This window comes from Gouania willdenowi, chromosome 19, assembly GCF_900634775.1.
Source record: "Gouania willdenowi chromosome 19, fGouWil2.1, whole genome shotgun sequence".
Taxonomy (NCBI): domain Eukaryota; kingdom Metazoa; phylum Chordata; class Actinopteri; order Blenniiformes; family Gobiesocidae; genus Gouania; species Gouania willdenowi.
The window spans coordinates 22,016,773-22,044,691 of record NC_041062.1 but is presented as its reverse complement, the minus strand read 5'-3'; the positions used below and the strand labels follow the sequence as shown (position 1 = coordinate 22,044,691).

Sequence of the window (27,919 nt, the reverse complement as noted above, 5' to 3'; positions counted from 1 at the left end):
GTGCTACTCGCTGATAAAATACGCGTTCTCGAACATGATTTCGACACCACCACCCGGGAATTAGACGCACAACTACACGAGTCAAATGATGGGAAGAAACTCCTCCTTGAGGCAGAAGGGGTGATCAAAGCCTCAAAAGCCAAAACTAAACTGCTCTCTAGAGAATTAGACGCAGAACGAGAGAGGGTTAATGACTTATTACAACAAGTAGCTGACGGTAAAGTAGCTACTGCTAAGGTTCAACGACAATTGAACCTCACCAGGAGAGAGCTCCTAGACGCAAGACATGAGCTCGGGCATGCTCTCTCATCATTGTCAATGTCGGAGGCCGATGGCGATCTTGACTCCGACGGCGAAGACGCAACTCGACAAGTCCGGCGCACCACCGACCCACCGGTACGTCCGCGTCGCTTAAGGAGACCCCGGGATGCCTCCGCGGACCCTCCTATTGACGGCGGACCGACGCCCGCCAGGCCCCCTAATAGCAATCGACCGTCCAACCGCGACCTGGATAAAATCGCCAGAAACATTCCGAGATTCGAACCAAAGTTCGACGAACCCCAAAATGCTAGAGCATTTTTGAGAGACATTGATTTTTATCTAAAAAGTTATCCAATGGCTAATGTTGAAGATAAAATCTACCTAATCAAAGCAACCTCGAGCAGGCTTGTCAATGATTTCATTGAACCTCAACTACCTCAGATCAGAAATGATTACACAACACTGTGCCGCCTCCTGGTGGATGAATTTTCTGACGCACTTCACCAAACAGGTTTCGACTATGCCCACACCGTTAAACAGGGGAAAAACGAATCACCCCAACAATATTACCACACCTTGCTACAGGCATACTTTGGTAATCGCAACGACCCAGGTATGGAGGAAGAAGAGCAGTTCAAAAAACTGTTCCTCAGAAACCTTCACCACAGCACGAGCACCCATCTCGGCGTCGCGGCAGATCCCTATACCATGTCTAGTAAGAAACTTCGCGATCTTGCAATCAGAGGCTTCCTCTTGTACAAACAAAATTCGACAAAATCCACACCTCGCGAAATGTTCCCGATAAAGAATAACTCTCACTCGCTGCAATTGGAAGGCACAAAAAGGACACCCGACAGTCCTCAAATGCCTCCACCGCAAGCACCACAGACCCCTCCGCGGTACAACCAGCAACCGTACCATAAAATAAAGCCAAAACGATACCAAGATAACACCGATTATCGAGATTATGCGCCAAAACAAAACTTTCGGCACCAAAATTCTCGCCCGAACTCACACCACCAAGATCGCCGACCGCGACCACCGTGGTATGATTACAACCGTTCTGACCAGTGGAAAAGACACGACAACGACCGCCGAACACCTCCACCCAGAAACGAACACTCAAAACCTTGGTATCACAAAAATAACCAAAGGTCATACAACCAGCAGCCAAACAGATCAAGATCAAACGATGAATCTAATGAAATAGAAAGTTTAGAAATTAGGTTATCTAACCAAATCACTAAAGAAATGGCATCCATCAAGAAAATGTTTGAACAAATGATAGATGACAAAACCAATGATAAACCAAAACAATCAAAACGAAAAGATGACGATGATCCGCCTAGTGCTGTCTTGCTGGTGCAAACACATGCACCAAACCACCGTTTTTCCAATGGACATCAGTCCATTGAGGGTGAACCACCAATTCACCAATTCTTGTGCGACCTCTACGAAAGAGGAATCGCCCGAAAGTTTTATATATCAGCCACTTTTGAAGGTGTGCTTACCAATGAAGCCTTACTTGACACAGGAGCAGACATATCCCTCATGTCCGCCCAACTGTTCAATGAGCTGCGCAGCCTAGCCAAGGAGACCAACCTAAGGTTGATACTCCAAGACTGCCACATTGACATTGAACCTTATGGCGACAATGCCACCGTTATCACGAAGAAGGCTCTCGTACAAGTCACCATAGGGCACCTGACCCTGGTGCACCAGTTTTACATCTCAGACCACAACCAGATTCCTCTTCTCATAGGTATCGATCTGCTCAACCGATTTGAGCCCCTGATCGACTTTCAAAATCTGAAAATCTGGGCACAAGTCAGGCAGCCACTGCCGCTGCAGCATGACTCACTCGACGGAGTTCAGTGCTACCAACTGAACCACTCTCGGGCTCTAAAGGAGACCCCAAGCCGGTCTCCGGCCCAAATGCGTCCGGCTACTAAAACCGTAGACCGTACTCTAACGACCAGAAGTACCTCCCTGTGCTCGTTAACCAACAACCCCCTCGCTACCGATGGTCTTGCGTTTCAGAACCAACAAACCAACGATGCTCTCGCCAAACAAAGGGCGCTACCAGGGACATCCTGGTCCTTTGACCCCACCCAGCTCGCTGAGCCCCACCCGTTGTCAGTGAATGCTATTACGCGCTCTCGTGCAGCTGCCGAGACCGACACCCCAATGTCCTCGCAGGTCATCGCACCGGTAAAACCCGCTTTCACCGACAATGACCCAATAACGTTAAAAGTCTCCTCGGACTTTGCCTCCACATCCAGCCATCTGTTCGCTGCCCGTCGCTCATTACAGATAGTCAAGGGCACCTTGGTCCATGTTTCTGCGGACTCCCAAACGCATGCGTTCGTTGTCCCACAGAACCAAAGGGGGGTGATATTGGCACATGCCCATGACATGCCCTACGCCAGACACAGAGGAGTCAAAACCAAAACCAAGCTAACACCGCTACCGCTTACACCACCCACCAATACACGACCGATCTTGAGAACCACCTTCGAGCTACGTTCGCGTTTGCTCAAAAACACCTCAAAGAGAGCGCGAAGGGCCGTAAAACCTACTACGACAAAAAAGCCTCACAAGAGGAACTACAGGTGGAGAACCGCGTCTGGTATTATAGCGTTGCTCCGCCCGCCGGCAAAAATGATCACCATGCAACCAAACGGGTGAAGAAATTTCTTTCCAAATGAACAGGACCCTACCTGGTCACCGATAAACTGTCTCCAGTGGTGTACCAAATAAAGAGTCCAAGCACAAAAACCGAATCAAAGCTCAAATGGGTCCACCGAAACCAAATTAAGCTATACAGAACACCAAAATCAACAGACAAACCTTCAACCGCGAGCTGAATAAACCCTACAAGCCGAGAGATAGCATTCCTAATTAACGTACCAGTCGTCATGTTCAATAACATCTACCACCTCAAGGACGACATAAACTAAGAACTAGGAACTAGAATCCACTACGCTATCTGGTCCCACCGAGGACACACCTGAGGGTCAGGACTTAAACGTGCTGGTTGATCCGTAAACTTTCAATCAGCCATCCCATTGATCAGGCCCCAAACATTAGCATATCTAACACCCTGCTACCGAGACCACAACGCGTCTCATTAGATAGGCACAGGCCAAATTTAGCCAGAGCAAAAGAAAACTTTTCTTCTTTCTCTCTCATTCAGTTTAAGATCCCTTAGGGATTTATTTTTGTGTGTTTAGATTTGATTCTTTTATACCCTGCATGCTTTGTCTTTGTCTTATTGATGTGCACCAGGAGTAATTGACCGATACCACGCTATCTATGTGCTTATGTGTACACTTTTATGTTACCCCACACTGCTGATCCCAAATTACATGTTCGCACCGAGCATTGTTGAGGGACACATAGCAACATATAGTACACACACCTAGTCTGCCTTCCTGGTCTACGGGTGCCCACTGCCAAGCGGCACCTCAGAATCGACTCCATGGTCGCCCAACTCCTACCTCCATGGCCCACGGGCATTAACACCAGGCAATGCTCCAACGCCAGCCACCAGGGGCTCCAGGCTTCAACCTCCGGGGCTCCAGCCTCAAACCTCAGGGGCTCCAGCCTTCAACCTCCCGGGCTCCAGCCTTCAACCACCAGGGGCTCCAGCCTCAACCTCCCAGCATTGCCCCAGTATTGACTTCCTGGCAATGCTGCTCATCTCAACGCCAAGGTGAGAGTGATTTCCCTACCCTACAGGGGGAAACACCTCCAATTTCCAACAAGGACGTTGGACTTTTGTCGCTCCTGAACTTTTGTCAGGTCGTGTGAGGACCTCAACACACCTTTACCTGTTTCCCGTTTTCCTCAACTTGAAGGTTTGTTCCCTCTTTTGTTCCCCAAAAGAACTATTTGATAAGAGCTTCAAAGCATTGAAACCTTATCAACAGGGGGATTATGTAGGGAACAAAAGCACCTCAAGCATAAATCTTCCCCCTTTGCTAGCAGGAATGAACCAAGGAGCCTGTCTTTGTGTTATCATCGAACTGTTTACACACAACTGCCCCCGTAACTCTGAGATGCAGGACTAACCCCACTATGTGGTCTGTGAACTCAATACCGGAGCCGCTAAGACTGAACCAGCTATGTGAAGTACTCAGTATGAACCCGTCTTTTATGACTCCCCTTCCGGCCAAACAAAAGGACCAGAGAATCCAAGGACAGTTTTCCCTTATATTACCTCCCTGCGACATTTATGATCAAAGAAGAACATCCCTCTTCTCCCCCTTTTTAAAACAGATACTGTGGGATGCTATAAGTTCAAAGAACGGTCCCAATGCCCTTTGACCCCCTGTGGTGAGATATCACAGGAAGACGCTTACCAGACCTTCACTGAGAGGTCTCCTAGTGAAGAAAGGAGAACAAAGAAATTGTATTGTTTGAAAAGTTAGAAATGAGAACAACGAACATGTGTTTGACTGAAAAATTACAAATGAAAACATTGTTGTGGAATGATTTCTCCAGAAATTGGAATTACAAATATTGCTGTTCAATCACACTCGTTTCATGCAAGACAATAACCAACAGAATGCTATTTTAAAGTGTTTATCATTTAAAAGTGCTTAAAATTACCAGAAAAACATCACAAAAGTTAGTTTGAGGTATTTACTGCGACCGTATAGTTAAGAGGAGGCATAACATGATTTTTGACATTTATGTTATGAGTAATTACAGGTAAAATGCATTAATTAGTTCCTAAAGTGATTCGAGGCTATTTCCTAGTCGTGTTTGGTATCAAACTCTTTCGTAATACATGATATTTCAGGATATGATGTTGAAAAGATGTTTTGAAATATGTGGAATTAATTATTAGGCATTCTTTTATGTTTAGAATCATCCCTTGTCGTCTGTCTCTGTCTCACACTCACACACACCCAAGACACACCCACAAGCTGAAAGCAGAGACATTGACCAATCACCGACATGATCACAGAATAATCAACGAAGACGCCTCCTCCAAAAGGCGTCGCCAAACGCCCTTTAAAAAAAGACGCGCGACCAGAAACAACAGTTTTTGGACGCGGGCGTTCATGCTCACCCGAATTCCCTCATGTTCCAGCTTTCATTTATTTCATGGTAGAAACAGTTAGATGTTTGAGACAACAGCTGCTTGATTCGGACGAATCCGGCACCGAGGGACGTGCGTAACAGCCGAAAGGAAGCCCGGCCCGCGACCCGTTGGGGTTAGCCAAGAGCCATTCTCTAAGCCAGCTGCGAAGGCCTAACCGCCCGGATCGGCTGAAGGGGCTACACTCTGTTGAACCGAAACAGAACCAACGGTGGCACGTCCTGCTGCATTGCTCAAACAGCACCTCCAGGTCCAACCCTGACATCTTCAAGGTACAAGAATGAACTCTCATCAGCAACTTTCATCTACAATAGATCACATACATATTTCCATAACTACAAACTTACACGCATTAACAACATGCTACACACACAGTACATCTCATTCATGTTTGTTCGTCTCCCCCTTGTCCGTCCTCCTCTCTTTGTTATGAGCTCTCTTTATTTTATTCTTTGATTTTATTATTGAATATGTATCCTGCATTTTTATTCAATATTTAGTAGATTAGCATCCTCCTAGATTAGTGATTTCACTTTATTACATATAATCCTCACTTTTATTAGCCTAGAAATGCATTTTATCATGATTTAATTATCCCATTTCAATTGATATTTGACTGTGTTAATTGTTGACTTTTGAATAAAAGGTTAAACATAATATTTGATTCCTCTGATTCATTAAAGCTGTGATGATGGTGTAGATGTCTGGTAGAATTCACTTTTCCCTGGTTTCACATTGATGAGTTTAGTCTAAAAACTTAGACATATTTCTCCTGTTAAAAGGAGTGGCACCCCGCAAATTTGAAGTAATATTAATAATCATAATTAATATTCTCAGTTATATAACCCATTAATAATAACTCATCTCATCTTCCTACACTTATGACACCTTGTTCATGTCATGTCATAATAATGACAGCATTATGTCAGTCTCATGTATAAAACTTCAAGTAAAGTGTTACCAAGATTTTTCCCTGAAGCTCCAACTTCAGGTAGCCTTCTGAATCACTTTTTCAAGAAGGAACTTGGAAAATCCAGTGTTGCTTCGAATGCAGCATTAGATCACATTGTTATATCTTGTTTGATTGTGTGAGATTTGTGTGTGTGGTGTGTGTGGTGGGGTTCTTTCAAAAATATTCTAAAGAGTTGGCAAAACACAGACGTAGTGAGAAGATTCCGCCATCGTGAATACATTTACAGCTGGCCTCCCAAGGTTGCAGAACAAGAATTTACAAAATATTGAGCAAAAACTTTTTTTTTTTAATTTACAATGAAGCAAAGTAAACAGGGTGAATATGTGTCCATCAAACCAGACTCAGCCTTCAAACATGGTGTTACCTGCTCTGTAATCCAGAACAATAACTCCCCACTAGGCCATGGCAGCCTGTATTTAAAGCTGTGAGGTGGACGTGCTATGCATTAAGCCACTGTGCACACTGAATTGAGCTCTTTTGCAAAAGAAGAAAAGACAGTGAACACAACATGTGCAATAAGCTGCAAAGACATGCCTCAGATAATTCAAATTGAGCGATTTTGTTTTTCACCTCTAGCGGGCCTAAGCATTTTGGTCTTTCACAATGCTCTCTTCCATAGGGTTAATACACGGAGATGGCGCCTTCCTTCCCATGCGTGGGTGGTTCCAGCGCCTCTTACACGCCCCCAGCATTTAAGAGCTGAGAGAAATGCTTGTTTTAACATGATTTTGAGACCTAATTTGATATACTTAGCATTTTTTTTCATCTTTCAAATTTGGTTCAGTGGTCAATGACACATGTTTCTGTGGTGTGACAAACTTATAACACAAATGTATGTGCTTTACACAGACTTTCAAAATGTTTGTTACGAGCAAATTGCTTGTCACACTTGGAAGCTACATCTCCTCCTTCTGTTCACTACTATTTCTATAGTATTTAAGCATGGGGATGTTTATCCTGAAAAAAAAACTATGTTTCCTCTTTGTAGTTTCTCCCATTACAGTTCCACAAAGGGGAGCATGGTTTTGACAATCAGGTGATGGACATGAAGCCATTTTTCAGGGCGGTGGGTCCGGACTTTAGGAAAGATCTGGAGGTGGAGCCTTTTGAGACGGTTCACGTATATGCACTCATGTGCCACATACTTGGAATAAAACCAGAGGTGCATGATGGGCACTTGAACTCCACAAAAAACATGCTGATCTCAAAGGAAAGCACTGGAGAAACCAACAGTAAGTAACACTGTGTCAGAGTTTAGCACCATTATCTCTTTTGTGAATCGATACAATTTGATTATAAACAAGCCTTGTTTGTTGTAATCATTAAGAAATCTAAAGTTCTTTTCATGATATTTGGAATCAGACTTGTTATTTACAATAACAATAATAATCATTTTAGTTATCCACTCAGTCTTCATAATGTTTAAAACTGACATTATTTTCATGTTTGCATAAACCTCAAGTTATTGACATGGCTCTTAATGGTGTAACTCAAATGTATCAAATATTACAGTAGTACTGTACTTTGCACTGTAAAATTTGTCATGCTTCTTCAAACTTGTGTTTGAAGATCCACAAAAGATGAGCCTCTATCAAGTTGTCATCGGCCTAACAACACTTACTGCATTTCTGGCATTGGTGTTCGCAGTGACCGCCACTTATCATGTGTCAAAGAGGAAAGCAAGCAGGAGGTACAGTCATACTATTTCATTTTGTTACCAATAAACATTTGCTACGGGTGTGAATAGGGTTCATTATCCTTAGAGCAGGACTATTAAACTTGTGGCCACATGAAATCTTGCTTGTCAGCAAAAACGATTTGTCCAGCAGTCCAGCACAAAATTACTAGAAAAAATGAAATTATTGAGAAAATCCTTATTTAATGCCAATATCTGTATCTGAGAAGCATAGGAAATTCCAAATGTTTTATGTACAGTTGTTTACATGAGGAATAGTTTAAACTATAGTACAATAATGTGAAAGATGCACTTTTTCACTAAAAACTTGAGGTTTACCTTAGCTATTTGACATCTGTAAAATATTTTAGTCATCTACCTCAATGTTTGCTTGTAGAAATTACATCTGTGATGTGTCCAAAACGATTTGTGGTATACATATTTGACACATTATTTGATGTCAATATAAAAAATATGTCTATATTATAAAAGAACAAATGACCAATCACTATTGTTTTGCTCTGCTTCACATCTCATCAATGTTTTTTCTCTTCTTCTACAGCTACAAATCAAAGCATGCTGCTGTGGAGGATCACAGAGACACCAGATTTTGAAAACGTTGGATATTGATTAATACCAGGGGTCTGCAACCTGCGGCTATGGAGCTTCATATGGCTCTTTGACTCTTTTGCAATGGCTCCCCATAGCTATAAAATAATGAATTATTATTTCTTACAGAGGGTATTGATGATAAATGACATTGACACCAAATAAAATCATGATATAACAATTTGTCAACCTAAAAATTAATCGCATTGTGCAATTACTGTGCCACCTTCTTACTTCACCTCCTAAAACCTCTACAGACCATCAACTTTCCTTTCACCTGTGGCTAACCTTAAGTTTTAAATCCCTGGCAATGTAACTAAATAAACAAAAATAAACTATTCTGGAAGAAAATAGAGATTTCATTTCAGTGGGGAAATATTTAATTAACTGCCAGTGTGCCGGCTTAATATGCATGCTTGATATGTTGCAAGAAATTAGCAATTAGTATGCGTTGACTGACATGACACCATGTGTTATCAAATTCAAGTTGTTTTTTTGTAGCTCTACAAATACATCAACTAAAAAACATTGCAATTTTTTCAGCTCCGGAAGGACTTTAATCCAGGTGAGATGAGGCAAAATTGCTCCTTTGAGAACAAAGGTTGCAGACCGCAGATTTGGACAAACTAGAATATCTTTCAAATACACATATATCGTATATAGTAAATAGAAATACATTTTGTTCCAAGAATATTATAAACACAATAAAAACAGTAAACCAGTCAGACCATATAATTGCATTTAGTCACTTTCTTTATTGTCACGTTGAAATTGCACCATAGTTACATGTACTTAATTGGAGGTTACAGATTGTTGACTTATGTGTCATATCTCAGTTTGAGTGTTGGCCGTAAAACAAGTTTTTGTCACCAATTTCCATTTTGTTTTTGAACAAAGTTCCTTGCACACAGTATCTAAAGTTTGCTGTTATAACACAAACATTAAAACATGAATAGGCTGTTCTGTTTTTCAATATAATTCAAAAAAGAACTGTGCTTGTTAAAGTCATTGTTATTGATTATCTATAGCCAAGGGTGCACAAGCTTCCATGTTTTCCTTTTGCACAATGCTGTGAGCTAATTGCAGAGCTTATGCGATCAAAATGAAAAACGTACATATTCAGTGTCTTGTACGGAAGCAGGAGCATATAGATCACCAGGACTTCAGTAAAGTTAGAAAGACCTAAATAATGTCTCATTTTAAAATACCCTTTTGTATATTTTTGATTATATGCATATTACATTAATTATTTTTTGTTATTTTTATCTTTTTTTAGTTTTCAATGACTTTTTCAAAAACTCATTTACAAAATGACAGGAAAAACACTGATGATTTTTATTTAAATATTGAAAAAATTCTTTCTATTTTTACATCTAAAACTGGTACTGTATTTGATATCAACGTGTCTAAGGTTAAGCCCAGTACGAGCTTATCTGTACACATTATCTGTGGTTTTTAGGTTTCTCTTGGGTTTTTTGTAGAAGCTATTGAAAGAAATAATGCAAAATTGAGTAAAAAATGACCTATAAAATAAGAAGTGCCAGTGTTTTATATATATCATTTATTTCCTGTAGTATATATAAGAACACTCAATGAAGATTATCTGCTGTTTGAGACATTATTTGGGTCTTTCTAACTTTACTGAAGTCCTGATGCGGTGATCTATATGCTCTTGCTCCTCTGACATTGTTACACTGCATGATGTTTCCTGCAATGATTTATTATCCTACACTTCGTTATCTCGAGATAATTATCCCGTTATCACAGGAAAACTATGTCTTGTTATCTCGAGATCTCGAGAAAATTAAGCCGTGATCACGGTAAAACGGAGGGAAAAAATATATGAAAGCATGGCCCTTTAGGGCTTCCGTAATCTTGTACTCAGTTACCTAACTAAATGCAGTAATGTGTAATTCTTAATTGTAGTTTTCAAATGGCTGTCTAAATTGCTTAGAGTACTGTCTTGACTGTTTGTGTCATTAAGAGCTGACTTTTTTAGCATTGGGAAAAAAAAATCACAATCAACTCATTGAGTGCCATTTGTTGGGGCAAAATTCGTTAGTTATGTTTATTAATATATTTACTCATATATTTGCCCATATACCTTATTCTTTAAGTTTTAAGGCTTGTGATGTGTTGGAACTGTGCCCCACTCTGTCTTTCGAACGTCCGGCCGGACGGTCACTCATTTTTGTCCATCTTTGTACTCCTTCTTTAATTTAGTTTAGAATAAAATCATTTTTTATTAATTCACCAACTCTTCAGTCTGATCTTCTTCGCTCACCAACGCAGAGGGTGTTTTTACAAGCTAAAAGACGAGGTAACCTTTCATTTCCACCATAACACGTTCACGTCTATAGACGTGAATTGTGTTTTTTGGCTGGGGTTGCTAGGAGACAGTGTGACGAAGCTCTCCGGAGAGATCTCCCTCAGAGGGAGAGGAAAGGAGTTTACGAGAATGGCGCTACAATAGTTGATGCTGAAGTTCCCAGTAGCTCACAGCAGTGCACACTCGACCAGAGCATGTGTGGAACTAAGTGGACTATTGAGATTGTGGCGATTGGTGAGAGAAAACGATCAAAAAACGGTGCACGCGGTGAGACTCGGCATGTCCGGGAGGAGGAGGAAGTTGCGTGTGTGGGAACTTGGAGGAAGACAAATACAGTAAGAAAACCATTCAACTCTGACCCAGATAGCAAAATAATAATATTGTTGCCATCAATAGCCCGGTCGCAGTGTTGTTTTTGTAGTTTTATAGAAGGAAACCAATGTTGAGGTGTCCCTAAAGCAAAAAAAAATGCTTCAAAGTTACGAATAGGTTTTTTCAGAAAAAGCCATTTTCTCAGCTTTTTGTCAAAAACTGGCAATTTGTGTGAAACTTGCCTCTATTCAACTGCTGATTATGGAAGAACGAAAAAAGCTTGAAACCAAATAATTTTTTTTGATGAAAGTAAAGAGTCTAATCTTTCAGAATCTGATTTCAGATTGTCATAGTACAAAATATTCTGTGGGTCTTTAAAAATCAGTCAAAATGCTCTAAAACACCTGGCACTGAGGAGGCAGAAATTTTGAAAATGGTTGGCACTGAATGAGTTTAGAGATGAGGAAGCCATTTGTCATTCATAAACAATGGGGTAAGGACTTTACATTTTGAAAGCATTGACAATTGCCTTGACAGAAACACGCTCGATGTCTATGAAAACTTTACACACATTTTTTTGTCTGTAGAAAAGATATGCATTTGTTTTTTTGCATTGATTATGGTTTATTTTATTGTAAGTATACCAACACAAAATGCAACTCAAAGAAAACGGCATAACGGCAGTTATGATAATTCCACAGTTTTGTTTGGGAGGTCAAAAATCAAAAGTAACAAAAGTCAATATCGGATATGACCACCAATCATACAAGCTTGACATCACCTTCGCATGGAGTGAACCATATCCTGGGGGATGTTCTGCCACTCTTCTTACAGCGCTGCCACCAGCTCTTGGTGATTCATGGGATTTGGAGCTCATCTGGATACGCATTGAACCAATTGATAAATAATTTCCCCCTGAGATTATTAAAGTATTTCTGATTCTGATTCTAATCCCAAAGGTGCTCTATGGGTGACAAATTTGGGCCGCCAACGGGAGCACATCAACATTGTTTTTGTTACAGGTAGGCTGAGGTTACCCAAGCACTGTGTGGACGTGCGTTTTCTTGCTGCAGAATCCGGACATCAGGATGGTCCAATACGTCGTCTCCAACACCTCATCAATGTATCGACTGGCCGTCAAATTGCCTTTGATGATAGTGGTGTTCTGAAGTTTGCAGACATGCCAGCCCACAACATGACATCCGTTCCGCCCCACTGATCATGTTGACGTACACAGCACTCAGCATGTCTCTTACAAGGGAAACTTGTTGTGGTAGAAGCAAAACTTTGATTAGTTGGTGGAAAGGGCCTCATTCTAACATGCTTAAAGGTCCCATGTCATGCTATTTTTCACCCATCTCCATTTGTTCTAAGAACCCCAAAAACATAGTATTTGAGGTTTATTTTCCAAAACTCGCCTGTTTTCCAGAGTTTTAGGCTCTGAAAAGTCACTTTCTGAACAACTCTACACGAACAGGCTGATTTATGGCTTACTTATGCATATTCACGAGTGGGAGTGTCTATAGACGGGACACTGACTTTCTCCTCCCCGCACGGTGACGTAGGGCCAGAGGACGGCCCGCCCTCCTCCCACCGACTCCGTAGCCAAGCTCATGCTGCTTTATAAACATGAGACAGAGCGTGGGGGCGGGGCGTTTGCCAGTACATACATAGACTGTAGAAAATACATACATAGCACTGCGCAAAGGATGCTGAAATGCTCAGCTTCCTAGAGGCGTGGCTTCTCCAGCACAGTCCCGCATCAAATTCTTCATCAAAGTGGGAACGCGTCATAAAATTGGAGCAAGGTGTTTGGGCTTGCCCTGCAGTGAGAAAGAAGCAAATCACCCTCTAACTAACGATTGAAGGAATCAATGGACACTTTAGGCATGTGTATTGTAGGAGGATGAGTTATTATTAATGGGTTATATAACTAAGAGTATTAATTATGATTATTAATATTACTTCAAATTTTGCGGGGTGCCACTCCTTTTAACAGGAGAAATATGTCTCAGTTTTTAGACTAAACTCATCAATGTGAAACCAGGGAAAAGTGAATTCTAACAGCAAATCTACACCATAATCACAGCTTTAATGAATCAGAGGAATCAAAGATTATGTTTAACCTTTTATTCACAATTCAACAATTAACAGGGTCAAACATCAATAATTAAATCATGATAAAATGCATTTCTAGGCTAATAAAAGTGAGGATTATATATAATGAAGTGAAATCACTATTCTAGGAGAATGCTAGTCTACTAAATATTGAATAAAAATGCAGAATACATATTCGAATAATAAGATTATTAAAATCAAAGAGAGCTCATAAAACCAAGAGGGAAGACAGACAGGGGAGATGAACAGACATGAATGAGATGAAATGTGTGTGAAACATGTTGTGAGTGTATGTAAGTGTGCAGTTATGGGAGTATGTATGTGAACTAATGTGGATCAAGTTTGCTGATGCAAGTTCGTTCAGGTACCTTAAAGATGATGTCAGGGTTGGACCTGGAGGTTCTGTATTGTAGAAATGCTGCGGGACGTGCCACCGTTGAGTTCTGCTGCGTTTCAACAGAGTATAACCCCTTCAGCCGATCCAGGTGGTTCTGGCCTTCACAGCTGGGTTAGAGAATGGCTCGTGGCTTACCCCAATGGGTCGAGGGCCGGACGTCTTTCGGCTGTTACGCACGTCACTAGATGCTGGATTCTGGATTAACTGTTTCAACTAAAAATAAAATGAAATAAATGAAAAGGTGGGGAAGGGAAACGCGTTGAGCATGAAACGCCAGCATCCCAAAACTGAAATTTTGGACAGTTTTCTTTCTTTTAAATGGTAATCTTTGAGACTCGCCTCCCAAGAGGGAGGCTTCGTTGATTAGTTTAAAGTTGCCAGTATCTCAGCTGGCTGCCTTTGGGTGTGTCTGGGGTGTGTGTTTATGTGAGACAAAGACAAACAGGAGGGATGATTCCTAGATTTACACATAAACCATAATAATGAGTTCAGCATATTCCAATAATCTTTTCAACATCATATCTTGAAATATCATGTATTACGAAAGTGTTTGATACCAAACACGACTGGAAAATAGCCTAGGATCACTTTAGGAACCGGTTAATGAAATTTACTTGTAATTACTCATAAACATAAATGTCAAAAATCATGTTATGCCTCTTCTTTACCATATGGTTGCAATAGATACCTTAAACTAACTTTTGTGATGTTTTCTGGTATTTTTAAGCACTTTTTAAATGATGAAACATTTAAAATAGCATTCTGTGGGTATAAAATCATCTGAAAAGAGTGGAATAGGACAGATTCTGCAGAAACCGTTCCAATAATGTTTTCATTTGTGACTTTTCAAACATAATGCAATTTCTTTGTTCTCCCTTCTTCACTGGGGACACATCTCAGAAAAGGCCTGGGTAGTGTCCTTGTGTGTCAGCTCACCACAGGGGGTCAGGGGTCAGTGGGACAGTTCTGTGATCTTACAGCATCCCAAAAGTATCTGTTTGTAAAGGGGGGAGAAAACGGATGTTCTTCCCCCGTGTGGAGTCGTAAAAAGAGTTCGTACTGAACATTTCAAAGTGTTGGTCCAGTCTTGTCGGCTGCGTTATTGGGTTCAAAAGGCCGCATAGTGGGGTTAGCTATGCACCTCAGAGTTGCCGGGGGCAGTTATGTTGTAAACAGCTCGTGATAAAGAAACAGGCTCCTTGGTTAGTTCCTGTTAGAAAGAGGGTCTTTAGGCTTGATGTGGTTTGGTTCCCAACAGTATGAAGCCCAAATAGCACTTTTATGATGTTTAAAACACAGAAAAGTTAATTCAACTTAACATGGGCCTTTTAAGTCCAGTTGGAGTGATGTCAGGCCAACTCTTGCCGATTTTGGTGATGAACTGATGTTTAACACAGGCAAAGATATCAGAAACTACAGCTAATCAGCAGGGATTTTTTACCATATGAGGCCCATCTGTCAGACTGACAGAACCTGGTGATTTACTAGCTATTTGTTATCCAGACATTGTGAACTACTTAGTAAACAAACAACGTGCTGAATGATTTAAAAGAAGTTTAAATCCCTAGAAAGCTTACAACCAGTTTGTGTGTGGATAGGTAAAGCATGTAAAGTCTCTTCGAGTAAAGAATAGAGTGTTGGTGAATGCTAAGGTGAGTTCAGAATTAAAATGTGTGATAAGCCATGTCGAAGCATAGCAGCATCTGTGTTTGGAATTCCAACTGCTTAGTACCATAATAACTGTCTTTGGCTATCCACTCACTCCTGTTAATTATTTTCGGGCAAAAAACTGCACATAGCAGTGAAACACATGGCTATTTAAGAAACTTTTGTGATTGTTTGTCAGACAAATGCTATTTCAAGGTCTGTTCGCAGCGGCAGAAGTAAAACATTGAAGGCTCAAACATACTCGGGCGCCAATTTACTGAAAAGCCCAGATTTCACTAACGCGGAGTGTCCGCTTAGTTGGTGTCACAAAAACACTGCTCGGGATCGTATACATTAAATGTAACACTGACCTGCATTTCACCTGCCTGGTAAAACAGGAGAGATGAACACGAGATTAGAAGAGAGATTGGCAGCAAGCTACAAAAATACAGACACCTTTAAAACACATCCCAGAAGTACAAGGACTACAGAGAAGCACTAAGAATTGTGTTAAATGCGATAATGCGCCCATATAAGATCAGTATGTAAGGTCTGAGGAGTGTGGACAGTCCGTGCGGTGTCTGTTGTGCACGGAGTCCACCCGAGTATGTTTGAGCCCAACATGTATGGGCCAGTCTTAATTTTTTACCATTTTACAATATTTACAGCTGTGCGGTAAATAAGCGGTCTCAGGTGAAGCGTTTCGATTAGTGCTGTTGAATAATTATAAATTTCAGTTGTGATTATTCATGATTTTTCTGAGTTAAAGGAGCATAGGGCAGGATGTATAAATCAGACTCCATAGTGACACCATGGTGGTTAGTGTAACTGCAGCTATCAACCAAGCCACCGCCGGAACACGCATCAAATGTTTGTTTATCATCGGAGCTAACCCTAACCCTATCCGCGGGGAAAGGAGAATGGAGCAGAGGACAATTATAAAGGAATACACCATTGAAACATACCTTTTACTGCACAATAACATTGATTATCTTTATCTTTGATACATGGATTATGTAAATAGATCCGATGGGTCTCTTGCGTGCCTCTTGTTTGTGTTTCACATTTGCTTGTTACCCGTGCGCTGATCTGATGTTGACATTAACAGTTGTTTGTTAATAAAATGGGTGCTTACCACTAAAACACACGTACGTACATGTAATTTCTTTGAGAAAAAAATGAGGTTTTCACTGTCGGGTCGGACTTGGACAAGAAAATGCGGCCAGATCAGCACTCTAACTATGACAAGGTTATTTATTTACTCGCCGTTCATGTGACTGTTTACTGCAAGGCCTGTGCACATGCCTCTGAGTACATTTATGGAACCAAACCGTAGTTTAGTCCACTGTGCTTGCCTTCTATCAGTCTCCAAGCAATCATCTTCTCATTCTTCTTTATTTCCGGGTTATTGGGACCACAGACATCATATACGTAGATGCCGCACCGACTGCGGAGGGACACGTCAACAGCGCCACCATCTTGGACCGGTGGTGGTGGAGGCAGCGATGCATGGACATTAGGACAGAAAGAGGTATTTCTCAATCTCTAAGTAGAATTATTCATTGAATTTTGAACCGATTTCTAAATTGTTTAATTTTTTAAAAAACGTTTCAGATGTAGCTATGATACAAGGTGCTTGGAGATATTCAAAATGGTGGTTATACCACTCAACACTTAATCTCCACACCCACATCCTTGAATATTTCAGTTCTTTGGCTACAAAAATGAATGATGTTGATTTTAATAGTAATAGTGATAGTAATGGTTATAACAATAATAACAATAATAATAACAACATTAATAATAATAATAATAATAATAATATAATGAGAATACCACTAACTATAATCTAAAGTATTAATAATAATAAAAAATATAATAATATGAGAATATAACGATAATTATAAGAACAGCAATAATTGAACAGTAGTAGTACAATTATACAATAACAATAATAATAATTGTCAAATGCAATGTATAGCCTTAAACAATGTTGTCAATAAACACCTGAGCACATCTGAAAGTTTTCTGGGTTCCTTTTTTTCCATTTCTATCTATCTATCTATCTATCTATCTATCTATCTATCTATCTATCTATCTATCTATCTATCTATATATGCGCTCCACTGTAGACATCAAAAAAGTAGTTGTCATTGTTGTAAATAATAAATATTTTGTAAACCAATAAAACATTTGGTGATAAATTAAAAAAAATTCTGAACAGATTTTATGAACATTTTATGTATAACAACAATAATAAAATATTTTATATCAAAATAAGGTATTTTAATTCTTACTTAATAATTAGATTTTTTAGGTATTTAATTCATAATCATTGTTAAATAATAATAATAATAATAATAATAATAATAATAATAATAAGCTAGAAACTAATAAATAAATAATTCAGGATAGATTGTAGAAATAATTTAGGCCCACAAAGAACATAAGAACATAAGAAATAATATTATTAATAATATTGATAATAATGATAATAAAAATTATGTAAAAGTAATTTTCCGTTTTGAATAAGGTTTTTTAATAAAACATAATTCTGTAATCAAAATATTTTCTTTAGGACAAAACAAAATCTGCACCACTTCAGGTATGTAATTAAACTCCTAATCGAATGCATTATTATTATTATTATTATTATTATTATTATTATTATTATTATATTCAATATGCTGGTCAATGTATTTTTTGTAACTTACACATGTGCGGCTTATCCTCCTCCGTTGTCATCTTTGAAATCATGCGCCTTTATGAATTGCATGCTGGAAAATATGGCTGACGGAGTACGCACAAGTCTCCTCTGATGCATGCTTGGTAAAATGGGCAAAGCAAGTTCTCATCCGGGGATTTACAGCGTACTTGCTGAGAAGCGGACTTTGAATTGGAACAGAACTTGGGCTGCGCGTGATGAAGTTTCACGAGTCTACGAGCACACAAGTCCGCAGAAGTACACAGACTGAGAAACGGCCAGTCTTTGCAGTCCGTGTCTGCTTGGCTGTGTGTGCAGCGATTGGCTCTGGCTGCACACGTGACTCTTGCTTGGGTGAAGAGCTGTGCAGTGAAATAGATATAGATGGTGCGCGAGCGCCACCTCACACGCTGAGGTCAAAAGCTGAATAGGTTTCACTTCTGGGCTGTCCAGAAGTTAAATAAAATTAAAATAAACATTTGGAAATGACCAAATTACTCCAAAATAACGAATAACAGATACACATACTTGGGGTATTTGGAAGCCGTTGACTAAGTTTCAGGTTGAACTCATACCGCGTCAGGAAGATATTTGCTCCACACACACACACGCATGCACACACGCACACAGAACTTCTTTGCTTTTATAAATAGATATAACGCAGACATTACTCTGTCATTATATGTCATTAGCATGAATAAGGTGTAACGAAGTGTTGAAATGAAAAGGGCCCTATGTGTGTACATAACTTACAGTAGGGGTCCAACAAGACGGTTTGTAACCAGTGTGGTGCTATGCTCCTGAGTAGAGGGATCTCGTGGGGTTAGGTAGGGTTATGGTTAAGGTTACGGTAAGGGTTGGGGTTAGGGTAACGAACAACATTTAATGATAGCCTTCAAATCATGACACCGTATTCATGCTAATGACAGGTGTCACGTCATAATAATCGCAGTGTAATATCAGCCTTTATGTATAAAACTGTTAACCTATATTTTAAGTTTCAATCCGTGACTAAAAAGCTCACCTCCAATTCTGTTAATGACTGAGACCAATGGTGAGACTTGTGTACAAACAATCCCAAAACTAGTCAGCCTCATTTGTTATCATGCCCCCTCCTTCTGTGACTGCTTTAGGCATATGTCTGTGTTGTTACCTTCTGTCATGTGATAAGTCTGTTTATTACTGGGTCTCAGTCGTGGCTCGTGTTTGCAGTTAGTTGCAGAACAATCTCTGTTTATTACTCTCCTGACACACACTGGACATTTTTGATGCCCGATTACAGCTCTAGTGCCAGTATTTACAAACCTCAAAAACTGTATCGATATTGATTACCCATAAGTTTAGTTTTGGAGGAAATCAATAATAGGGGATTAACTCAGAAGGAGGACAAATGGCTGCGTCTGTAAACAGGCCTTCATAAAACTGGACTGTGTGAGAAAAAGTCAGACATATGGCCGCCCTAAACAACATACCCTGTATAGACATTCACACACACTGCATATTTTGTAAAACACCATTTGTATTTGCTGACAACAATTTCAGACAAGGTAGATATGCCTTCACTACCTTTATCTATGCTGTGGGTAGATAAGAGCAGACTGATAACTCTTATTAGACTCACTAACATGTGGGCGTATGCTAACAAGAGTTAGTGGGTATTGTTTTCACTTCGTCCTGTACACTTCTATTTGGAGACGGAGAATGTTGGAGGAAACAGTGAAAATCTTAAACTTGTAAAGCAATCCTTTACTTTTGAAAATGTTGTTCCCATTCTTAGCTGTTCTTTGCGTCTTTGCTAACTCTCTCTGTGATGCTGCTCCACTGTTGGAGCTACCATTCCTTACGGAGCCCCAAAGAAACAAGCTGCTGCTAATCTCATTTGATGGATTCCGCTGGGACTATGACCGGAACACCGACACACCACATCTGGACAAGATGGCCCAGGATGGAGTAAGAGCCCTCTATGCTACACCACCCTACATCACTATTACCAGCCCTTCCCACTTCACAATGCTGACAGGTAAGCATGGCACTTTCCATGACACATTGTTACATTATTATTACATGCATATGAAGTCTACTTGTGGCTAGTTTCAAAATTATTTGGCTAATGCTCAGGCATGCTATTTGTGTTGAATGCATAATAGGCACTCATGTTTACAAGACTCATGTTTCATCTCTCACCAGTTTTATTTTTGATATTCCAAAACTCCTGAGTTCACTTTACCAACATTTGCATAGAATGTCAATACAAATATTTGTTGTTTACTTTTGGCCAAAGCTAAGATAATAACAGAGGTACTAACAAAGCCCCTTCAACCATCAGTGTAGAGCACTTTGTGACCACCTTATCCATTTTATCGTGGTCCATTTTGCCAAATGTAATTTATTGGTCACCGGTTCAACTCTATTGTGGGCCATCTCTGAGAAACCTTGAGCAAGTCTCTTAACCCTAAAGCCTGATATATACTACTGCGTCTGGACCTACGCCTAGGTACGGCGTCGATGTGACGCAGAGGTTAAACAAAAGCACTTCTTTGTTGAGAGAATGTATCGCTATGCAATTGCCCGCCATGCCGCTTGGGGATGTGGTTTCAAAGAAACATTAAAAAGCTCTTGTTTATCTTCCGGTCACAGTAAACAATGTTTCATATTTTTTTAAGCATCTTAAAATGCAATTTATTTCTGAATTATTATTTACCTACTTAACCATATATGTACTATTTCAAAACTTGAGCTTTATTGAGCTGTAGACTTTAAACATAACTTTATGTCTGCGCTCCACCCCCAGCCTCTACATCATGTCGGTCATTGTTTGCTGTTAATGAAACACAAACAAACACACTGAATCTCCTGTAGTATCGCTAGAAACCAGCAGTTGTTGCTGGTACCAAGTGACATAATACACTTTTTTCTATCAATATTTTTGTAACTGTATAAATCACATATGTTATATAACTTATTAACAAAACATGTTTATAAGACACGTTGTTTCCCAACCAAACCACCTCCAAAAACACAGAAGAGGAAGAGGGAACTCACGCAAAAAAAATCAGAAGTAGTTCCCTAGTGCTGGGAACAGCAGCCCCGATAGGACAACCACGGGTGAGATTTACGCCCTTGGTACCAGATAGTTTAGGGAAGAGTTCTCACTTCCAGGAGAGAATCAGGTTGGTTTGTAGCACCAAACTAGCTCCTCCCAGTTTGCTTCAGCCTCTCTGGTTCTTACTGAATAAACTTTTTTATAAACAGAAAAAACTTGAGACTCAAACTCTGTGGCTTCCATGAGGCTTGTCCATGTCAGCAACTTTTTTTCTGTGTGCATCTAGAACAAAATTATGAAGTTCTTCGTGAAGTACTTGATGAATATTTGCCAATTTCTTACCTTTGTTTGCTCTCAACTCACTAGGACGTTACATTGAGAATCATGGAGTCATTCACAACATATGGTTCAACACAACCACGCAGGAAAAGAAGCAATATTATGAGACTCAGTTTGTAGATTTCTACTGGGACAACGGGAGCTTGCCCATCTGGATAACAGCACAGAGACAGGTTCTTAAAATTATTTCTATATATATATATTATGTATGTTCATCATAATGTGATCAGTATGGTATGTTTTGTTATATGTTGTCCTCCCTCAGGGTCTCAAAGCTGGTTCTCTCCATTTCCCTGGGACAGCTGCCACATACAGAGGGGAAACTGTCAAAATAAGGAAAGTAGAGCCTCGTTTTTACAATCATTCCAATGAGACTGACTGGAGGTGTAACATTGACAAAGTGATTGGAGAATGGTTCCACCAACAGGACTTGGACTTTGTTTCTTTGTACTTTGGAGAACCTGATTTAATTGGTCATAAACAAGGGCCTGATTCACCAGAATTGAAGAAAATGGTTCAGCAAGTAGATCGTACTGTTGGCTACATTCGAGAAAAGATCCAAGACAAAGGTCTTACTGATCGGCTGAATATTATTATCACTGCTGACCATGGAATGGCTACGATCTTCCATGGAGAACTTGTTGAGAAGATTGTACTTTCAAAGATTCCTAACTTTAGCTTTAGAGACATTCAATTTCAACTGCTGGATTATGGGCCTGTTGGAATGCTGCTTCCAAAAGAAGGAAAGCTTGACAAAGTCTACAAGGCTCTAAAGGGAGCTCACCCTCACCTCCATGTGTTTAAAAAAGAGGATATACCAGCTCGCCTGTATTACAGTAACCACCCACGTCTCCTACCCCTAATCCTCATAGCAGATCCCGGATACATTGTCAATGGGGTAAGAAAATTTTAAGTTTTTACCATAGCGCGCTATTGTTTTTTTAGCTGCCCTAAAGTTTTTCATAAATTCAACACTAAATTTTGGGGTTAATTTTGGAAAACTATACACATCTAGATTAGGCTACATGTTGTGGAGGAAAATTATTGAATCCACTACCGACTGCTTCAGAGCGGTCCAGAAGTGAGCACCAGACCTCAGCTTGAAATTTTTCCAGTTCCTTGTCTTTGATCAGTGTTCAGATAACATATTTAAAAACATTATCTTTTGAGTAAATGTTCATATTCTTAACGCCTAACCCTAAACCATGTTAGGGCTCTCAAAAGTAGATTAAATTTGTAATCCAAACAAACCATGTTCGTGTCTAAAATACATGCTTTATATTTAGTTTAAATCTTGATTTTTGGTAGACAAGTTATTTCATCGTCATGTTTTAAATCAAACATTTGATTTGTTTTGTCCATACAGTTTCTTCCATTGAACAATAATAAAGGAGATCATGGCTTTGATAATGAAGTCATGGATATGAAGTCCATCTTCAGGGCAGTAGGACCAGATTTCCAGAAAAATGTAATAGTTGATGCTTTTGATCTTGTGGATTTGTACCCGCTGATGTGCCACCTTCTGGGAATAAAGCCTGAAGTCCATGATGGACACCTGGAAAATGGGAAACACATGCTTCTTCCCAAGGTAACCACAGAAGGTCACAGCAATGGTAAGTACCTTTACATGAATTAGTAAGAAAAAAGTTAATTGCACAATTCAAAATAATCTCTTATTTTTAGGTTCTGAAATAAATCTTTGGGTGCACTGTCCCTAGACTCACTCACCTGTTAAAATGAGGCACAAGTCAAATTTAAACACCACTTAAGGCTCTCAGTCTGAATTTTACTTGTGTTGTCCTGTAATATTAGAGCTGTCACAACAAACGTTTTAGCAACTTTACTTAAGGGGTGATTTTTAATTACCGTATCAGTGAATGGGTCTGACTGGGTCTATTTTCATACATAAGGCGCACCGGACTATAAGGCGCACCGGTTTGTTGTTGTTGTTATTATTATTATTATTATTATTATTATTACTATTATTATTATTATTATTATTATTATTAAGAGGTATTAAGTGAAACAAAATAGTCACATAAGTCAAACTATATTCAACTCATTAATAATAACTCTCAACATTGTTCAGGTTTAACACATAAAATACAGAACATTACACTCACTTTTTCAGTTCAGTATGTTGAAGCACTGTACAGGTACATATCACTCCACGAGGCGCCTGACTACGTTAGCCCTAAAGTGCCAAAAATCCATCAAGAGGTTCAGCTTCATAGTTTACCAAAGTTGTACTAAAACATTTTGACATATTCATTTCATATATAAGGTGCACCTGATTATAAGGCGCACTGTCAATTTTTGAGAAAATTAAAGGATTTTAAGTGTATAGTCCGAAAAATACGGTACAAGATCTATCAAAAAATCATATTTATATAATACGAGAAGTAAAGTCGGGGGGTGGGGTCAGATAAAATTATATTCATATGATCTAGGGACCGTGGTTCAGGTGGTAGAGAGGTTGTCTTCTGACAAGATTGTTATGGTTTTTCTTCATTTTGAGTTTAAAAGATCATACTCAGAGTAAGCCTGTAAGTATGTTCAGAGTCAAAGCGAAATAAAAGCATGGCTATTTTTCATTTTTCCAACTGCAATTTTTTTCCTTCCAAAAATATAGCATCGTTATCACGAGTCCATTACCGTCTATCGTAAACATATCATCCCACCCCAAAGCACACATCACACCACATCTCGTTCAAAAAGAATGACTTTTTTTAAATTTTATTTAATGTGCATATATTCTTGATTGGTGACAAAATAACACATTTTATGTTACATGCATAACTGTACAGGTGCCCTTTAACAAACAGCACAGTGCATTTCGCTCTCCTCCCTCTAACACTGAAGGCCTTCCCCTTCACTCTAATGAGCTGCCTATACATTACGGTGCTATCTACTGCCCCTGTTGGCTCGGATGAGTCAGGCAATACATTGCTGTCATAGACGTCCAACAATGCAAATCATTTGCTGTTTACCTGCTTTCAAAAATAAGTTTTAAAAAAGCCTCATAGACTTCATATTAGTAAGATGAGGCTCAACGTTCTTAGCAACACAACAGTCTGTACATGCATTAGCCAACAGCCGTAAAGTCATATCTTATCACATTTAAGGGGTCACTTTCAGTTCCAAAGAGCAACAATTAAACGCTCTTTGAGTTTGTTCTGTGAACTCTATTACAAAGACCTTTGGAATCTGTCAAATTATTTCAACATTGATTGTTTTGTTTTTTCAATTGTTTTGCAGGTACAGGGAAGAATATGAATGTGCTGATTGGTTTGTCGTCAGTGTTGGGATGTCTTGTACTTATCTTCATACTTACTATTTCTTACAACATGTACAAAAGAAGTAGAAAATAAATGATAAATAAATAAATCGATATTATACAACTTGTATAATAAATTAAATGTATATATAATTATATTGTACAAACATGTTAAATTGATCAAGCAATATATGTTGTAAAACACAGTTATATTGTACAAAACATTATGTGGTACAAACAATGTAATTATTTCATGCAAACAATTAAATTGTACAATCAATTCACAGGATTTGCTCAAACTTTACTTCATGCTTGTACTGAGGCATGGAGAAATTCTGATGATGCTTTATTTGGTGGATAGTATTGTTATTAGTATGTGCACACTGAGGAGAAAGCTTAAAATTATGGGGCTATACAGAAGGAAAAACCAGTCGGATCCTCTGGAGGTAGCAGCGTTCCTCATTGATCAACTTGAGAACCTTGAGAGGCTTTATGTATACAAGTTTCACCACCCAAAATGTATTCAAGCTGGACACATGGTGACCCATATTACAGTGAGACATCTGTTGAAATTTCTTGCCCCCAGTGGTGTGGAATGAAGACAAAGGAAGCAGCTGATGTAACTCATGTATGTAAACCCTGGAACCAATTTTCTTTGGCATTGTCAGATTCTGTACTCAGATTCTAGAAGCTAAGCTAAAACATTGTCATTACGTTAGCTTCTAACCTGAATTATTTTGTAGAATCATTATTCGGGAACTGGACTTGGTAAATGTATAAACCAGTGGGTGTACACTGTAGCTGTTCCAACTCAAAGAAGCCATAACACAGCGTTTAGGGGCGCTGCCATCTTGCAACCACCACCCCTAAACGTTGAACTGTTGGTGTAAAAGCACCAGAAGCATGAAAGAGTAAAATGTCTCTTGCTGTAAAGGAAGCCGAGAATGGATGTTGAAGCTTTACATGTATCAGGGTTATTGATTGCATTAATAAATCTAGTCATCTGTTTGAGGTGATGAAAGAAAGAAATTGACTGATGTCTAGGTCATTTGAGGGCGTACTCATACTGCCAGCTTGGGCCGTTCGAAGCTCACAGCAGGAATCCCACCCTCCTCGTCCCTCCTCTGGCACGGTAGAACGGACTCGATCACCAGCTCAACTTGGTTCCCACAGACAAACTCGTCATTACGTTAATTTATGACACACGTATGGCATTACCTCACCATTAAGCGACTCTGGGTTTGTTATTGACAGTACATGCTGTTAATTTCATATCTTCTGTTGCGTAGGGTAACTACACACCTTTTCGCATGACGTCAGCACTTGACTTAGCAATGCACGCTGCCATTTTAAGAGTGGTAAATCATTTGCCTGACAACCGCTATTTACCGCTGATATCACGGTGGAGATTTTGCAGTCTGGCTGATTTTTTATCGTATAATGCCCAAATCCTGTGTAGTATTTGGCTTTAGCTGTTCCCACTCAAAGCTGAAGGAAAATATAGCCTTTTACGGAATACCTACAGAAAAAGGCCAGAAATGGAAATTATGGATCAAAGCAATTTCCAATTTAGTTAATGGTAGGTTGTGTATTTTGGGGATCTAATTTCTTCCTGACTGATTTTATGACATTGATTATGAATTATCCTACATTTAAATTGCACTATATTTTGAGATAATGACTGAAATGTTTATGGCTAGTATGTCTAACTTGAAGACAAGCAATGTGAAATTAACAGTAAATATGCAATGTTTTGAATTGTATATGAACTGTAAGTATACTAAATAAACAAAGGTGCTTCATATATCGATTTATGTTTTAATTTAGGCTGTATTATCATTATTATTATATCATTAGCGGCGCTAATAGCCAAGCATAGCCACATCGCGCAACGAGCCAATTATCATGATGACACAGGCCTATATAGACACAAAAACAAATACATAAGCCTACCTTAAAGAAAATATATGCAACCAAGCTTTTGTAAGTCCTCATCTTCTCCATTATAGACGCCAGGGCTGTTAATGAAGTACTCATAAATATCAGGCAATCGGAGATCTGGCCATGTTGTCGGGTCGTTTTTCCATGAACCTTGAGGTGCTCTGTATGGACATGATTCCAAACCAACCAGATGTAACTTCCCTGCATATCGGTGCTTGGCATTTGGCTCTAATCTGCTGAAATATTCATACAACATTGAGTAAAACCTTTGTGTTGTCCGTGGTAAATAGTGTAATTAGCGGTTGTCAGGCAAATGTAAAACACTCTTAAGATGACAGAGGACGTTGCTAAGGCAAATGTCCCGGATGATGATGTCACCGCAAAAAGGTGTATATGTCAATATTTACCCAGACACGTGCCAAGTCTTTTCACTGCTAGATTATACAAACGGACTGGGTTTCCCAGGGCCCCTAAACGCAACATGTTAATTTAAATGACCGTAACTCTGCTCAAATTTGCTCTATCGGAGAAATATCATCAGTTTATGAAAGATAAGAAGTTGCTCTTTACAATCAGTGTCGGTAAATTGCGGTAATTTTACTCACACGTAACGGAAACATTAAAGATGCCGCTTTGTTTTGACAAAATCGACACGAGGAACAGAGAGTGAGTCAGAAAGAAAGAGAGAAAGAGATTAAAACAGACCAAATAACAGTGGATTTATTGAAAATGAAACTCTTGATAAAAACCACCATGAATGGAGGTTCAAAGGGATTTGAAAACAAAGGAGGAAACTGAGCCTATAAAGGTAAGATCAGTTTAATTTCTGGATCAATAAATGTTGTTCTGCTTTTGAGGAGCTAGTCTTTGTGTACATTAATGTAAGTTTAATGTAAATAGATGCTTTTAATGTGTGAGACAGTTTAGGACAGTATTTGTGTGTTTGTTTAAACTTTGTGTGTGTGTGTCCATATGAGGATATTTATTTCCATCACTTTCAGTTTTCCTTTTGATGAACATGACATTATCTAACTCTTCTTTTATTATTCTTCTTTAAGTCCATGCAGAGTGGACACGCCCCTCCCTGGACATTAAAACCATGAGCTGATCCTAGTTTCCATCATCTGATCTAGACCCATCACTTCTACAGACAACAGACAGAATAAAGCTCAGAGTCAACATGG

At 39.4% G+C, this 27,919-nt stretch overlaps 3 protein-coding genes across 4 annotated transcripts in view; all 3 read left to right on the top strand.

Moving 5' to 3' along the window:
* enpp7.2 (ectonucleotide pyrophosphatase/phosphodiesterase 7, tandem duplicate 2) overlaps positions 1–10,881 on the top strand; it is a 41,045-nt gene extending 30,164 nt beyond the window's left edge. Inside the window, exons 4-6 of the mRNA XM_028476192.1 lie at positions 7,333–7,576; positions 7,914–8,034; positions 8,582–10,881. Coding sequence (XP_028331993.1) covers positions 7,333–7,576; positions 7,914–8,034; positions 8,582–8,633 — 417 coding nt within the window. The 3' untranslated portion in view covers positions 8,634–10,881. The remainder of the gene's footprint in view (positions 1–7,332; positions 7,577–7,913; positions 8,035–8,581) is intronic.
* Positions 132–16,911, top strand: LOC114481391 (uncharacterized). 2 transcript variants are annotated; one of them, XM_028476190.1, is made up of 2 exons: positions 132–3,976; positions 16,852–16,911. In XM_028476190.1, the coding sequence occupies exon 1, from the start codon at positions 319–321 to the stop codon at positions 2,947–2,949; it is 2,631 nt and encodes an 876-aa protein (XP_028331991.1). In that variant the 5' UTR covers positions 132–318; the 3' UTR covers positions 2,950–3,976; positions 16,852–16,911. The 2 variants fall into 2 exon arrangements, with proteins under 2 accessions (XP_028331991.1, XP_028331990.1); XM_028476189.1 differs by lacking the exon at positions 16,852–16,911 and adding an exon at positions 4,252–4,893 and having other exon boundaries at positions 132–4,121.
* A 2,079-nt stretch (positions 16,912–18,990) lies between these two features.
* Positions 18,991–25,823, top strand: LOC114481393 (ectonucleotide pyrophosphatase/phosphodiesterase family member 7-like). Its single transcript, XM_028476193.1, has 5 exons — positions 18,991–20,155; positions 21,545–21,690; positions 21,783–22,415; positions 22,884–23,130; positions 24,776–25,823. Exons 1-5 carry the CDS (start codon positions 19,894–19,896, stop codon positions 24,886–24,888), a joined length of 1,401 nt encoding a protein of 466 aa, XP_028331994.1. The 5' UTR covers positions 18,991–19,893; the 3' UTR covers positions 24,889–25,823.
* Positions 25,824–27,919: the final 2,096 nt, after the last annotated feature.